General features: G+C 55.3%; 1 protein-coding gene across 2 annotated transcripts in view; it reads left to right on the top strand.

The window, feature by feature from the left end:
• Positions 1-450: 450 nt before the first annotated feature.
• The window catches only part of LOC149428158 (uncharacterized), a 44,930-nt gene continuing 29,341 nt past the window's right edge, over positions 451-16,039 (top strand). For both annotated transcript variants that reach the window (XM_089667651.1, XM_089667652.1), the window contains exons 1-5: positions 451-552; positions 2,433-2,557; positions 3,394-3,695; positions 11,529-11,721; positions 12,359-12,636. In XM_089667651.1, the coding sequence (XP_089523777.1) occupies positions 2,498-2,557; positions 3,394-3,695; positions 11,529-11,721; positions 12,359-12,636 (833 nt within the window). In that variant the 5' untranslated portion in view covers positions 451-552; positions 2,433-2,497. The remainder of the gene's footprint in view (positions 553-2,432; positions 2,558-3,393; positions 3,696-11,528; positions 11,722-12,358; positions 12,637-16,039) is intronic.

Here is a 16,039-nt window from a genome sequence, read left to right as displayed (position 1 = left end):
AGGACGTCCCCCTGACTCACCTGTGACCTCCGACATGGAGGAACCCCATACCTTCCCTGTGGGGGCCGAGGGTACAACCTGCACTGCCCGGATCCAACATGGCGGACATCGGGAACACCGGAAGTGACGTCCGGGAACATGCGCAGACCGGGATTTATCCTGTCAGAACGATGACTACAGTGACGGAACCGGGACGGAGATAATGGAGACATTTCTTCTCCACTACGAAACATTGTATCCCCTCATCCCTGACCACACCCCTCCCCTCCCCCAAATATAGGAACACTTCCTTCTCTTACCTGAGCTACAGGAACATGGAGGACAGCCCCGCCCCCCTACTGAGCTACAGGACCATGGAGGACAGCCCCGCCCCCTCCTGATCTACAGGACCATGGAGGACAGCCCCGCCCCTCTCCTGATCTACAGGAACATGGAATTAGCCCCGCCCCTTCCTGAGCTACAGGAAAATGGAGGACCCCCCCTCCCCCCATCTCACATGGAGCTGTAGCCAGAGAGACAAAAAGCTGAAGGAGCGACTTGTGGAGAGATTGGGTGAGATTCTGTTGTATCCATCCCCCGCCCCCTGTATACTCTGTGCTGTACGGGGTATATATACACCATATTGCCCCAGGATCAGACCGCCGCCCTTCCCACAAACACGACCTCTAATGGCCCCCCAGTCTTAGTCTGTAGGGTTCAATATTGAGATGACCCTCCAGCTGTTGACGTACTACAAGTCCCATCATGCCTCTGCCGCTTGGAGTCTTGCCTGTGGCTGTCAGATTCTTGCAAGGCCTCATGGGACTTGTAGTTCCTCAACACCTGGAGGGCCATTGTTTGGAGATCCCTGGCCCCAAGTATTGGGCTGCTAGCCTTCCCACACACATGACCTTTAATGGCCCCCCAGTCTTAGTCCGTAGGGTTCAATATTGAGTTGGCCCCGCCCTTTCCACACACATGACCTTTAATGGCCCCCCAGTCTTAGTCCGTAGGGTTCAATATTGAGTTGGCCCCGCCCTTTCCACACACATGACCTTTAATGGCCCCCCAGTCTTAGTCCGTAGGGTTCAATATTGAGTTGGCCCCGCCCTTTCCACACACATGACCTTTAATGGCCCCCCAGTCTTAGTCCGTAGGGTTCAATATTGAGTTGGCCCCGCCCTTTCCACACACATGACCTTTAATGGCCCCCCAGTCTTAGTCCGTAGGGTTCAATATTGAGTTGGCCCCGCCCTTTCCCCACACATGACCTTTAATGGCCCCCCAGTCTTAGTCCGTAGGGTTCAATATGAGTTTGGCCCCGCCCTTTCCACACACATGACCTTTAATGGCCCCCCAGTCTTAGTCCGTAGGGTTCAATATTGAGTTGGCCCCGCCCTTTGCCTCTTCTGGGAAGGCCGTCACAAGGTTTAGGAGGGTGTCTATGGGAAGGTTGGACCATTCTTCCAGAAGCACATTTGTCAGGTCAGGCACTGATGTCGGGGGAGGAGGCCTGATGTCGGGGGAGGGGCACTGATGTCGGGGAGGGGGCCTGGCTCGCAGTCTCCGCTCTAATTCATCCCAAAGGTGTTCTATGGGGTTGAGGTCAGGACTCTGTGCAGGACAGTCAAGTTCCTCCACCCCAAACTGGCTCCTCCATGTCTTTATGGACCTTGCTTTGTGCACTGGGGGGCAGTCATGTTGGAACAGGAAGGGGCCATCCCCAAACTCCTCCCACAAAGTTGGGAGCATGAAATTGTCCAAAATGTCACCTTAAGAGCTCCCTTCACTGGAACTAGGGGGCCAAGCCCAACCCCTGAAAGACACCCCCACACCATAATCCCCCCTCCACCAAACTTTACACTTGGCACAATGCAGTCAGGCAAGTACCGTTCTCCTGGCAACCGCCAAACCCAGACACGTCCATCGGATTGCCAGACAGAGAAGCTGATTGGTCACTCCAGAGAACACGCCTCCATGGCTCTAGAGTCCAGTAGTGGCGTGCTTTACACCATGGCATCCGACGCTTTGCATTGCACTTGGTGATGGAAGGCTTGGATGCAGCTGCTCGGCCATGGAACCCATTCCATGAAGCTCTCTACGCACTGTTGTTGGGGCTCATCTGAAGGCCACACCAAGTTTGGAGGTCTTTAGCTATTGACTCTGCAGACAGTTGGTGACTTCTGCGCACTGTGCGCTTCAGCATGTGCTGACCCCGCCCTGTCATGATACCAGGGAAAAAATTAACTGGAACTCGTCAAAAACACGCACGCAGAAACGCACCCGGAACACATCTGGACTGCATTTCTGTGGTGTGAAACCAACCCTAAACCGTTTTTCAGATCACCGGTGTCCCCATCACAATGTAACCATCCCCTGTGACAGATCCCCTGACCAATCGATGGAGACCTCTGATCTGTTGACTCTCATCATCCCTCCCACTATTTCCACAGGCGGACTCTCCTGGCCACCATGAAGACCGGCCTCCTGGTGAAGCATCCGGAGGATTTCTCCATTGATGGTGGGGTTCCGCAAATTCCTGGAGGCCTCCTATTCAACCTCCTTCATCAACCATCAGGTATGGACCCCAACAACCCACTGTGACCCCCCCCGCTCCTATACTGTGTCCCCCCCTCCGGTACTGTGTCCCCCTTGCTCCTATACTGTGACCCTCCCCCGGGAACAATGGGTACCACCCCCCCAAATATTTACCTTTGTATTCTTCCTGATATATATCAGTGCGTTCCCTGTGCTAGGCACCAATGATATCATCGCCGGGCTCCCTGCGCCTAGGGACCAATGATATAATCGCCGGGCTCCCTGTACCTAGGCACCAGTGATATAATCGCTGGGCTCCCTGTGCCTAGGCACCAGTGACAACAGAGGATGCTCCCTGCACCTAGGCACCGGTGACAACATCACCTGGGCTCCCTGCGGCTAGGTGCCGGTGACATCACTGGGCTTCCTGTGCATAGGCACCAGTGACAACAGAGCATGCTCCCTGGGATCCTCTAAGGCACTGCTGCCTCCATCTCAGGTGATGTCATCATTGTGCTGCTCACTGTTCTCCTTGCTGGAGGCTCTGACATGAGCAAGTAAAGCCCCGCCTCCACCAAGATGGCTGCCTCCATGCAGAGACTCTGTGCAGATCAGGACATGGTAGGTGACTAATGGTGGAAAGGTCTTCCATAGGGAGACCCCCGGCCATACGGGTGAGCCGTCCTCTGGTTCCTCAGCACCTGATTGGTCCTGTGTACTTTCAGGTGCCCTGCGTGGCGCGGTACCTGTACTTCATGGACCCCAGGGCATGGTAGGTGACTAATGGTGGAAAGGTCTTCCATATGGAGACCCCAGGCCATACGGGTGAGCCGTCCTCTGATTCCCCAGCACCTGATTGGTCCTGTGTACTTTCAGGTGCCCTGCGTGGCGCGGTACCTGTACTTCATGGACCCCAGGGAAGTGTCGGTGAAGTGTATCTACAACATCCGGAAGACGGTGGAATTCTTTGTGCAGCTCAACGCCCTGAACACCAGCAAACCCACGGCCCGCAATTACCTGGAGAGCATCAAGAGCTTCGTGAAGTACGTGGCTTCTGAGGAGCAGTTCCTGGAGGAGGACCCGGCTCTGCCTCACGCCGTGGAGAAGTTCTTCACCGCCGCAAAATACATTCTCATCGGAATCCGGAGAAGAAAAGTCCCGACACAACCCGGGAAAGAGTACGTCTGCTCCTTCAATGGGAACACGGGAGGACCATGGATGGTGCAGATACACAGCAGTCCAAGGGGTTGGGTCCTACTCCTCAGAGCTTACAATCTAAAAGGGAGTGGCTAGTGCTGTAAAACATAGAAACTGTGTGGGGGGAGGAGTTGGAGAAAATAAACGTGGAGGCGGAATAGGCTCCCGTGAAGGGAGGAGTTTTCAAGGATCACCTAAAGGTGACCAGGGTAGAAGATGGTCCAACAGATCGGGGTAGGGAGTTCCAGAGGATGGGAGAGGCTCTAGACAGGTTGCGGTAGGGAGTTCCAGAGGATGGGAGAGGCTCTAGACAGGTTGGGGAAGGGAATTCCAGAGGAGGTGAGATGCTCTGGACCATTTGGGTGGGGATTTCCAGTGAATGAGAGAGGCTCTGGACAAGTTGGGGTAGGGATTTCCAAAGGATGGGACAGGTTGGGGTAGGGAATTCCAGAGGATGGGGGAGGCTCTGGACAGATTGGGGTAGGGATTTCCAAAGGATGGGATAGGTTGGGGTAGGGATTTCCAGTGAATGGGAGAAGCTCTGGACAGGTTGGCATACGAGGACACCGTGTGGAGGGATTGGCAGAGAGGAGTGGAGGACACTGAATGGAGGTCAGTGGAGGGATTGGCAGAGAGGGATGGAGGACACTGAATGGAGGTCAGTGGAGGGATTGGCAGAGAGGGATGGAGGACACTGAATGGAGGTCAGTGGAGGGATTGACAGAGAGGGATGGAGGACACTGAATGGAGGTCAGTGGAGGGATTGGCAGAGAGGGATGGAGGTCAGTGGAGGGATTGGCAGAGAGGGGCTGGAGGACACTGAGAGGGTGTTATGGTGGAAGAGTGTGGTATCGGTGTTCATGGTGGAGGACACTGAGAGGGTGGTGTGGTGGAAGAGTCTGGTATCTGTGTTCATGGTGGAGGACACTGAGAGGGTGGTATGGTGGAAGAGTCTGGTATCTGTGTTCATGGTGGAGGACACTGAGAGGTGGTATGGTGGAAGAGTCTGGTATCTGTGTTCATGGTGGAGGACACTGAGAGGGTGGTGTGGTGGAAGAGTCTGGTATCGGTGTTCATGGTGGAGGACACTGAGAGGGTGGTATGGTGGAAGAGTCTGGTATCTGTGTTCATGGTGGAGGACACTGAGAGGGTGTTATGGTGGAAGAGTGTGGTATCGGTGTTCATGGTGGAGGACACTGAGAGGGTGGTGTGGTGGAAGAGTCTGGTATCTGTGTTCATGGTGGAGGACACTGAGAGGGTGGTATGGTGGAAGAGTCTGGTATCTGTGTTCATGGTGGAGGACACTGAGAGGGTGGTGTGGTGGAAGAGTCTGGTATCGGTGTTCATGGTGGAGGACACTGAGAGGGTGTGTGGTGGAAGAGTCTGGTATCAGTGTTCATGGTGGAGGACACTGAGAGGGTGGTATGGTGGAAGAGTGTGGTATCGGTGTTCATGGTGGAGGACACTGAGAGGGTGGTATGGTGGAAGAGTCTGGTATCGGTGTTCATGGTGGAGGATGCTGAGAGGGCGGTATGGTGGAAGAGTGTGGTATCTGTGTTCATGGTGGAGGACACTGAGAGGGCGGTATGGTGGAAGAGTGTGGTATCGGTGTTCATGGTGGAGGACACTGAGAGGGTGGTATGGTGGAAGAGTCTGGTATCGGTGTTCATGGTGGAGGACACTGAGAGGGTGGTAGGTGGAAGAGTGTGGTATCGGTGTTCATGGTGGAGGACACTGAGAGGGTGGTATGGTGGAAGAGTCTGGTATCGGTGTTCATGGTGGAGGACACTGAGAGGGTGGAAGAGTGTGGTATCGGTGTTCATGGTGGAGGACACTGAGAGGGTGGAAGAGTGTGGTATCGGTGTTCATGGTGGAGGACACTGAGAGGGCGGTATGGTGGAAGAGTGTGGTATCGGTGTTCATGATGGAGGACACTGAGAGGGTGGTATGGGTGGAAGAGTGTGGTATCGGTGTTCATGGTGGAGGACGCTGAGAGGGTGGTATGGTGGAAGAGTGTGGTATCGGTGTTCATGGTGGAGGACACTGAGAGGGTGGTATGGTGGAAGAGTGTGGTATCGGTGTTTCATGGTGGAGGACACTGAGAGGGTGGTATGGTGGAAGAGTGTGGTATCGGTGTTCATGGTGGAGGACACTGAGAGGGTGGTATGGGGAAGAGTGTGGTATCGGTGTTCATGGTGGAGGGACACTGAGAGGGTGGTATGGTGGAAGAGTGTGGTATCGGTGTTCATGGTGGAGGACACTGAGAGGGTGGTATGGTGGAAGAGTGTGGTATCGGTGTTCATGGTGGAGGACACTGAGAGGGTGGTATGGTGGAAGAGTCTGGTATCTGTGTTCATGGTGGAGGACACTGAGAGGGTGGTGTGGTGGAAGAGTCTGGTATCAGTGTTCATGTTGGAGGACGCTGAGAGGGTGGTATGGTGGAAGAGTCTGGTATCGGTGTTCATGGTGGAGGACACTGAGAGGGTGGTATGGTGGAAGAGTCTGGTATCGGTGTTCATGGTGGAGGGACACTGAGAGGGTGGTATGGTGGAAGAGTCTGGTATCGGTGTTCATGGTGGAGGACACTGAGAGGGCGGTATGGTGGAAGAGTGTGGTATCGGTGTTCATGGTGGAGGACACTGAGAGGGCGGTATGGTGGAAGAGTGTGGTATCGGTGTTCATGGTGGAGGACACTGAGAGGGCGGTATGGTGGAAGAGTCTGGTATTGGTGTTCATGGTGGAGGACACTGAGAGGGCGGTATGGTGGAAGAGTCTGGTATCGGTGTTCATGGTGGAGGACACTGAGAGGGTGGTACGGTGGAAGAGTGTGGTATCGGTGTTCATGGTGGAGGACACTGAGAGGGTGGAAGAGTGTGGTATCGGTGTTCATGGTGGAGGACACTGAGAGGGTGGTATGGTGGAAGAGTCTGGTATCGGTGTTCATGGTGGAGGACACTGAGAGGGTGGTATGGTGGAAGAGTCTGGTATCGGTGTTCATGGTGGAGGACACTGAGAGGGTGGTATGGTGGAAGAGTCTGGTATCGGTGTTCATGGTGGAGGACACTGAGAGGGTGGTATGGTGGAAGAGTGTGGTATCGGTGTTCATGGTGGAGGACACTGAGAGGGCGGTATGGTGGAAGAGTCTGGTATTGGTGTTCATGGTGGAGGACACTGAGAGGGTGGTGTGGTGGAAGAGTCTGGTATCGGTGTTCATGGTGGAGGACACTGAGAGGGTGGTACGGTGGAAGAGTGTGGTATCGGTGTTCATGGTGGAGGACACTGAGAGGGTGGAAGAGTGTGGTATCGGTGTTCATGGTGGAGGACACTGAGAGGGTGGTATGGTGGAAGAGTCTGGTATCGGTGTTCATGGTGGAGAACACTGAGAGGGTGGTGTGGTGGAAGAGTCTGGTATCGGTGTTCATGGTGGAGGACACTGAGAGGGTGGAAGAGTGTGGTATCGGTGTTCATGGTGGAGGACACTGAGAGGGCGGTATGGTGGAAGAGTGTGGTATCTGTGTTCATGGTGGAGGACACTGAGAGGGTGGAAGAGTGTGGTATCGGTGTTCATGGTGGAGGACACTGAGAGGGTGGTATGGTGGAAGAGTCTGGTATCGGTGTTCATGGTGGAGGACACTGAGAGGGTGGTATGGTGGAAGAGTCTGGTATCGGTGTTCATGGTGGAGGACACTGAGAGGGTGGTATGGTGGAAGAGTCTGGTATCGGTGTTCATGGTGGAGGACACTGAGAGGGTGGTACGGTGGAAGAGTGTGGTATCGGTGTTCATGGTGGAGGACACTGAGAGGGTGGAAGAGTGTGGTATCGGTGTTCATGGTGGAGGACACTGAGAGGGTGGTATGGTGGAAGAGTCTGGTATCGGTGTTCATGGTGGAGGACACTGAGAGGGTGGTATGGTGGAAGAGTCTGGTATCGGTGTTCATGGTGGAGGACACTGAGAGGGTGGTATGGTGGAAGAGTCTGGTATCGGTGTTCATGGGTGGAGGACACTGAGAGGGTGGTATGGTGGAAGAGTGTGGTATCGGTGTTCATGGTGGAGGACACTGAGAGGGCGGTATGGTGGAAGAGTCTGGTATTGGTGTTCATGGTGGAGGACACTGAGAGGGTGGTGTGGTGGAAGAGTCTGGTATCGGTGTTCATGGTGGAGGACACTGAGAGGGTGGTACGGTGGAAGAGTGTGGTATCGGTGTTCATGGTGGAGGACACTGAGAGGGTGGAAGAGTGTGGTATCGGTGTTCATGGTGGAGGACACTGAGAGGGTGGTATGGTGGAAGAGTCTGGTATCGGTGTTCATGGTGGAGAACACTGAGAGGGAGGTGTGGTGGAAGAGTCTGGTATCGGTGTTCATGGTGGAGGACACTGAGAGGGTGGAAGAGTGTGGTATCGGTGTTCATGGTGGAGGACACTGAGAGGGCGGTATGGTGGAAGAGTGTGGTATCTGTGTTCATGGTGGAGGACACTGAGAGGGTGGTGTGGTGGAAGAGTCTGGTATCGGTGTTCATGGTGGAGGACACTGAGAGGGTGGTGTGGTGGAAGAGTCTGGTATCGGTGTTCATGGTGGAGGACACTGAGAGGGTGGAAGAGTGTGGTATCGGTGTTCATGGTGGAGGACACTGAGAGGGCGGTATGGTGGAAGAGTGTGGTATCTGTGTTCATGGTGGAGGACACTGAGAGGGTGGTATGGTGGAAGAGTGTGGTATCGGTGTTCATGGTGGAGGACACTGAGAGGGTGCTATGATGGAAGAGTCTGGTATCGGTGTTCATGGTGGAGGACACTGAGAGGGTGGTACGGTGGAAGAGTGTGGTATCGGTGTTCATGGTGGAGGACACTGAGAGGGTGGAAGAGTGTGGTATCGGTGTTCATGGTGGAGGACACTGAGAGGGTGGTATGGTGGAAGAGTCTGGTATCGGTGTTCATGGTGGAGGACACTGAGAGGGTGGTACGGTGGAAGAGTGTGGTATCGGTGTTCATGGTGGAGGACACTGAGAGGGTGGTATGGTGGAAGAGTCTGGTATCGGTGTTCATGGTGGAGAACACTGAGAGGGTGGTGTGGTGGAAGAGTCTGGTATCGGTGTTCATGGTGGAGGACACTGAGAGGGTGGAAGAGTGTGGTATCGGTGTTCATGGTGGAGGACACTGAGAGGGTGGTATGGTGGAAGAGTGTGGTATCGGTGTTCATGGTGGAGGACACTGAGAGGGTGGTGTGGTGGAAGAGTCTGGTATCGGTGTTCATGGTGGAGGACACTGAGAGGGTGGAAGAGTGTGGTATCGGTGTTCATGGTGGAGGACACTGAGAGGGCGGTATGGTGGAAGAGTGTGGTATCTGTGTTCATGGTGGAGGACACTGAGAGGGTGGTATGGTGGAAGAGTCTGGTATCGGTGTTCATGGTGGAGGACACTGAGAGGGTGGTATGGTGGAAGAGTGTGGTATCGGTGTTCATGGTGGAGGACACTGAGAGGGCGGTATGGTGGAAGAGTCTGGTATTGGTGTTCATGGTGGAGGACACTGAGAGGGTGGAAGAGTGTGGTATCGGTGTTCATGGTGGAGGACACTGAGAGGGCGGTATGGTGGAAGAGTGTGGTATCGGTGTTCATGGTGGAGGACACTGAGAGGGTGGTATGGTGGAAGAGTCTGGTATCTGTGTTCATGGTGGAGGACACTGAGAGGGTGGTGTGGTGGAAGAGTCTGGTATCGGTGTTCATGGTGGAGGACACTGAGAGGGTGGTATGGTGGAAGAGTGTGGTATCGGTGTTCATGGTGGAGGACACTGAGAGGGTGGTATGGTGGAAGAGTCTGGTATCGGTGTTCATGGTGGAGGACACTGAGAGGGTGGAAGAGTGTGGTATCGGTGTTCATGGTGGAGGACACTGAGAGGGTGGTATGGTGGAAGAGTCTGGTATCTGTGTTCATGGTGGAGGACACTGAGAGGGTGGTGTGGTGGAAGAGTCTGGTATCGGTGTTCATGGTGGAGGACACTGAGAGGGTGGTGTGGTGGAAGAGTCTGGTATCGGTGTTCATGGTGGAGGACACTGAGAGGGTGGTATGGTGGAAGAGTGTGGTATCGGTGTTCATGGTGGAGGACACTGAGAGGGTGGTATGGTGGAAGAGTGTGGTATCGGTGTTCATGGTGGAGGACACTGAGAGGGTGGTATGGTGGAAGAGTCTGGTATCGGTGTTCATGGTGGAGGACACTGAGAGGGTGGTGTGGTGGAAGAGTCTGGTATCGGTGTTCATGGTGGAGGACACTGAGAGGGTGGAAGAGTGTGGTATCGGTGTTCATGGTGGAGGACACTGAGAGGGCGGTATGGTGGAAGAGTCTGGTATCGGTGTTCATGGTGGAGGACACTGAGAGGGTGGTATGGTGGAAGAGTCTGGTATCGGTGTTCATGGTGGAGGACACTGAGAGGGCGGTATGGTGGAAGAGTCTGGTATCAGTGTTCATGGTGGAGGACACTGAGAGGGTGGTGTGGTGGAAGAGTGTGGTATCGGTGTTCATGGTGGAGGACACTGAGAGGGTGGTATGGCGGAAGAGTGTGGTATCGGTGTTCATGGTGGAGGACACTGAGAGGGTGGTATGGCGGAAGAGTCTGGTATCGGTGTTCATGGTGGAGGACACTGAGAGGGTGGTATGGCGGAAGAGTGTGGTATCGGTGTTCATGGTGGAGGACACTGAGAGGGTGGTATGGCGGAAGAGTGTGGTATCGGTGTTCATGGTGGAGGACACTGAGAGGGTGGTATGGTGGAAGAGTGTGGTATCGGTGTTCATGGTGGAGGACACTGAGAGGGTGGTATGGTGGAAGAGTGTGGTATCGGTGTTCATGGTGGAGGACACTGAGAGGGTGGTATGGTGGAAGAGTCTGGTATCGGTGTTCATGGTGGAGGACACTGAGAGGGTGGAAGAGTGTTGTATCGGTGTTCATGGTGGAGGACACTGAGAGGGTGGTATGGTGGAAGAGTCTGGTATCGGTGTTCATGGTGGAGGACACTGAGAGGGTGGTATGGTGGAAGAGTGTGGTATCGGTGTTCATGGTGGAGGACACTGAGAGGGTGGAAGAGTGTGGTATCGGTGTTCATGGTGGAGGACACTGAGAGGGCGGTATGGTGGAAGAGTGTGGTATCGGTGTTCATGGTGGAGGACACTGAGAGGGTGGTATGGTGGAAGAGTGTGGTATCGGTGTTCATGGTGGAGGACACTGAGAGGGTGGTATGGTGGAAGAGTGTGGTATCGGTGTTCATGGTGGAGGACACTGAGAGGGTGGTATGGTGGAAGAGTGTGGTATCGGTGTTCATGGTGGAGGACACTGAGAGGGTGGTACGGTGGAAGAGTCTGGTATCGGTGTTCATGGTGGAGGACACTGAGAGGGTGGTACGGTGGAAGAGTGTGGTATCGGTGTTCATGGTGGAGGACACTGAGAGGGTGGAAGAGTGTGGTATCGGTGTTCATGGTGGAGGACACTGAGAGGGTGGTGTGGTGGAAGAGTGTGGTATCGGTGTTCATGGTGGAGGACACTGAGAGGGTGGTATGGTGGAAGAGTCTGGTATCTGTGTTCATGGTGGAGGACACTGAGAGGGTGGTATGGTGGAAGAGTCTGGTATCGGTGTTCATGGTGGAGGACACTGAGAGGGTGGTGTGGTGGAAGAGTCTGGTATCGGTGTTCATGGTGGACTGATATTCTAGAGAGAGGCTTGATGAGGGGGGAGATACGTAGGCAGTGAGTCGGTAGCCTGGTGGGGTGGTGGGTTAGGAAGGAGGAATTGTTTGGAAATGTTCTGGAGGATCTTCTCTCTCTTCTGTAGAAATCACGCTTGTACCCCGGAGGGGTGTCAGAGGTTGCTGACCACCGTCAAGCCGTACTTTCTGAGTCTGATTATTAGGGTGAAATCGATGGGCGACCTGGAGGACCGGGACTACAATGCGCTGTGTAATTATCTGGTGGCCCTTCTCATCCTCCAACACCTACAGAGTCCTACGGTGGTCCGGGATATGACGGTGAGTGTTCCACATCGTACTGAGGTGGTCTGGCCCCTCCCCCTCCTGTCTGTTTTGGATGAATTGTATGGGGTTGGGGGATATGGAGCTAAGGTATCATAAGTTCAGCAAGGGACGTCGGGTGTGGGGGGACTGGGTGAGAATGGATGAAGGTTGTGAATATGGAGACCCGTGGGGGGGAGGGGTAGTTGGGATCAGCAGGAGGGGATAAGGATAGTGGGGGAGTTCTTTGTGGGTGGGTGGAGTGCATGGGCTCTAGGGTAAGATTTGAAGTGCAACAAGGGAGCTGGGTGTGGGGGGGCAATGGATGAAAGTTGTTGAATGGGTGAACCCCAATGTGATGTGGGGGTTGTGGGGACAGCGGGAGGGAATGAGGATAGTGGGGGCAAGTGTGGGGGAGTCGATTGTGGATGACCTGGGGGGAATGAATGATGTGCAATGGGTAAGCCCAGGTGTGGGGGATGGGGGACAGTGGGGAGAAAAAAAAAGATTGTGGGGCAGTATTAGAGAGGGGGTCAGGGGGTGGGCGCTTCCTTCAAGTGAGTACTGCGTATGGTGAGGGGCCTCCATGTCTGAGGGCCTCGCCTTCCTCCAAGAACCTGAACTGATCACTAACAGCCATCTGCTCTCTTCTCAGGTCCATCAGTGGCTGCTGAGGTCCCACCTTACAGTTCAGGTGGGCGAGGAGGCCATTGAAGTTGCTGTCATCAGGGTGGAGCAGAGGACGGCGGAGATGAGGCAGATCGCTATAATCGCCTTAGAGAAACAGGAGGAAATGTGGTTCGACACGTTCTTCAGGAAGGTCCGCCCCGTCTTCATGAAGAACGTGAACAAAGGAGAAGACCACTTCTTCGTAGCCACCAATGGCGGGAAAATTAAGAACCTGACCTACAACCACAAGAAGTTCCATGAAAGGTGAGGAAAGCTTCATCTCGCCAATCCACTCCATAACCTGCTGAAAAACCTTAGACATATGGAGTATGCCCATTATAGAGTACGCCCTCTTCTCCTTCCCAGCTGTCACTATACGCCCTCATGGAAGTACACACCCCCACACCATAATCCCCCCTCCACCAAACTCTACACTTGGTACAATGCAGTCAGGCAAGTACCATTCTCCTGGCAACCGCCAAACCCAGACACATCCATCGCATTGCCAGACAGAGAAGCGTGATTGGTCACCCCAGAGAACACGTCTCCTCTGCTCTAGAGTCCAGTGGCGGCGTGCTTTACACCACGGCATCAGACGCTTTGCATTGCACTTGGTGATGGAAGGCTTGGATGCAGCTGCTCGGCCATGGAAACCCATTCCATGAATCTCTCTACGCACTGTTGTTGGGCTCATCTGAAGGCCACACCAAGTTTGGAGGTCTTTAGCTATTGACTCTGCAGACAGTTGGTGACTTCTGTGCGCTTCAGCATGCGCTGACCCCGCCCTGTCATGTGACGTGGCCTACCACTTGGTGGCTGAGTGGCTGTTGTTCCCAGTGGCTTCCACTTTGTTATAATCCCACTAACAGTTGAGCGTGGAATATTTAGTAGCCAGGAAATGTCCCGGATGGACTTATTGCCCAGGTGGCCACCTATCACGGGACCACGCTTGGAGTCACTGAGCTCCTGAGAGCGACCCATTCTTTCACCAATGTTTGTAGAAGCAGTCTGCATGCCTAGGGGCTTGATTGTATACACCTGTGTCCATGGAGGGGATTGGAACACCTGAATCACATGATATGGAGGGGATTGGAACACCTGAGTCACATGATTGGGAGGGGATTGGGACACCTGAATCACATGATATGGAGGGGATTGGAACACCTGAATCACATGATATGGAGGGGATTGGAACACCTGAATCACATGATATGGAGGGGATGGGAACACCTGAATCACATGATATGAAGGGGATGGGAACACCTGAATCACATGATATGAAGGGGATTGGAACACCTGAATCACATGATATGAAGGGGATGGGAACACCTGAGTCACATGATAGGGAGGGGATGGGAACACCTGAATCACATGATATGGAGGGGATTGGAACACCTGAGTCACATGATAGGGAGGGGATGGGAACACCTGAATCACATGATATGGAGGGGATTGGAACACCTGAGTCACATGATAGGGAGGGGATTGGAACACCTGAATCACATGATATGGGGGGATTGGAACACCTGAATCACATGATATGAAGGGGATGGGAACACCTGAATCACATGATATGGAGGGGATTGGAACACCTGAATCACATGATATGAAGGGGATGGGAACACCTGAATCACATGATATGGAGGGGATTGGAACACCTGAGTCACATGATAGGGAGGGGATGGGAACACCTGAATCACATGATATGGAGGGGATTGGAACACCTGAGTCACATGATAGGGAGGGGATGGGAACACCTGAATCACATGATATGGAGGGGATTGGAACACCTAAGTCACATGATAGGGAGGAGATTGGAACACCTGAATCACATGATATGGGGGGATTGGAACACCTGAATCACATGATATGAAGGGGATGGGAACACCTGAGTCACATGATATGGAGGGGATGGGAACACCTGAGTCACATGATATGGAGGGGATTGGAACACCTGAATCACATGATATGGAGGGGATTGGAACACCTGAATCACATGATATGGAGGGGATTGGAACACCTGAATCACATGATATGGAGGGCTGGGACAATATAGTGAATTTACAGAAGGAGTGATTTGCATATTCTGTCCATTTACATCTCTGACAGTTTTTTTTCTTACTAGCCATTCGTTGACTCTAATAAGGCCCAATAACCACGCCCCCACCATTCTCCCGGTTTTATTTCTTCCACGTCCCGCTTTCCCACCTGTGGTGACATCCAGACGCCCCCTACGTCGCCAGTGCCTCGCAGACGCCCCCTACGTCGCCAGTGCCTCGCAGACGCCCCCTACGTCGCCAGTGCCTCGCAGACGCCCCCTACGTCGCCAGTGCCTCGCAGACGCCCCCTACGTCGCCAGTGCCTCGCAGACGCCCCCTACGTCGCCAGTGCCTCGCAGACGCCCCCTACGTCGCCAGTGCCTCGCAAACGCCCCCTACGTCGCCAGTGCCTCGCAGACGCCCCCTACGTCGCCAGTGCCTCGCAGACGCCCCCTACGTCGCCAGTGCCTCGCAGACGCCCCCTACGTCGCCAGTGCCTCGCAGACGCCCCCTACGTCGCCAGTGCCTCGCAGACGCCCCCTACGTCGCCAGTGCCTCGCAGACGCCCCCTACGTCGCCAGTGCCTCGCAGACGCCCCCTACGTCGCCAGTGCCTCGCAGACGCCCCCTACGTCGCCAGTGCCTCGCAGACGCCCCCTACGTCGCCAGTGCCTCGCAGACGCCCCCTACGTCGCCAGTGCCTCGCAGACGCCCCCTACGTCGCCAGTGCCTCGCAGACGCCCCCTACGTCGCCAGTGCCTCGCAGACGCCCCCTACGTCGCCAGTGCCTCGCAGACGCCCCCTACGTCGCCAGTGCCTCGCAGACGCCCCCTACGTCGCCAGTGCCTCGCAGACGCCCCCTACGTCGCCAGTGCCTCGCAGACGCCCCCTACGTCGCCAGTGCCTCGCAGACGCCCCCTACGTCGCCAGTGCCTCGCAGACGCCCCCTACGTCGCCAGTGCCTCGCAGACGCCCCCTACGTCGCCAGTGCCTCGCAGACGCCCCCTACGTCGCCAGTGCCTCGCAGACGCCCCCTACGTCGCCAGTGCCTCGCAGACGCCCCCTACGTCGCCAGTGCCTCGCAGACGCCCCCTACGTCGCCAGTGCCTCGCAGACGCCCCCTACGTCGCCAGTGCCTCGCAGACGCCCCCTACGTCGCCAGTGCCTCGCAGACGCCCCCTACGTCGCCAGTGCCTCGCAGACGCCCCCTACGTCGCCAGTGCCTCGCAGACGCCCCCTACGTCGCCAGTGCCTCGCAGACGCCCCCTACGTCGCCAGTGCCTCGCAGACGCCCCCTACGTCGCCAGTGCCTCGCAGACGCCCCCTACGTCGCCAGTGCCTCGCAGACGCCCCCTACGTCGCCAGTGCCTCGCAGACGCCCCCTACGTCGCCAGTGCCTCGCAGACGCCCCCTACGTCGCCAGTGCCTCGCAGACGCCCCCTACGTCGCCAGTGCCTCGCAGACGCCCCCTACGTCGCCAGTGCCTCGCAGACGCCCCCTACGTCGCCAGTGCCTCGCAGACGCCCCCTACGTCGCCAGTGCCTCGCAGACGCCCCCTACGTCGCCAGTGCCTCCCAGAGAGCTCCGGTATGGGAATTGTGGGATCTTGTGAAATGTGTGGGATCCCGG

This window comes from Staurois parvus, unplaced genomic scaffold, assembly GCF_062004578.1.
Source record: "Staurois parvus isolate SC_StPar_1 unplaced genomic scaffold, SC_StPar_1.0 ptg003464l, whole genome shotgun sequence".
Taxonomy (NCBI): Eukaryota; Metazoa; Chordata; class Amphibia; order Anura; family Ranidae; genus Staurois; species Staurois parvus.
The sequence above is the reverse complement of the archived record's forward strand: the minus strand, read 5'-3'. Positions and strand labels throughout refer to the sequence as shown.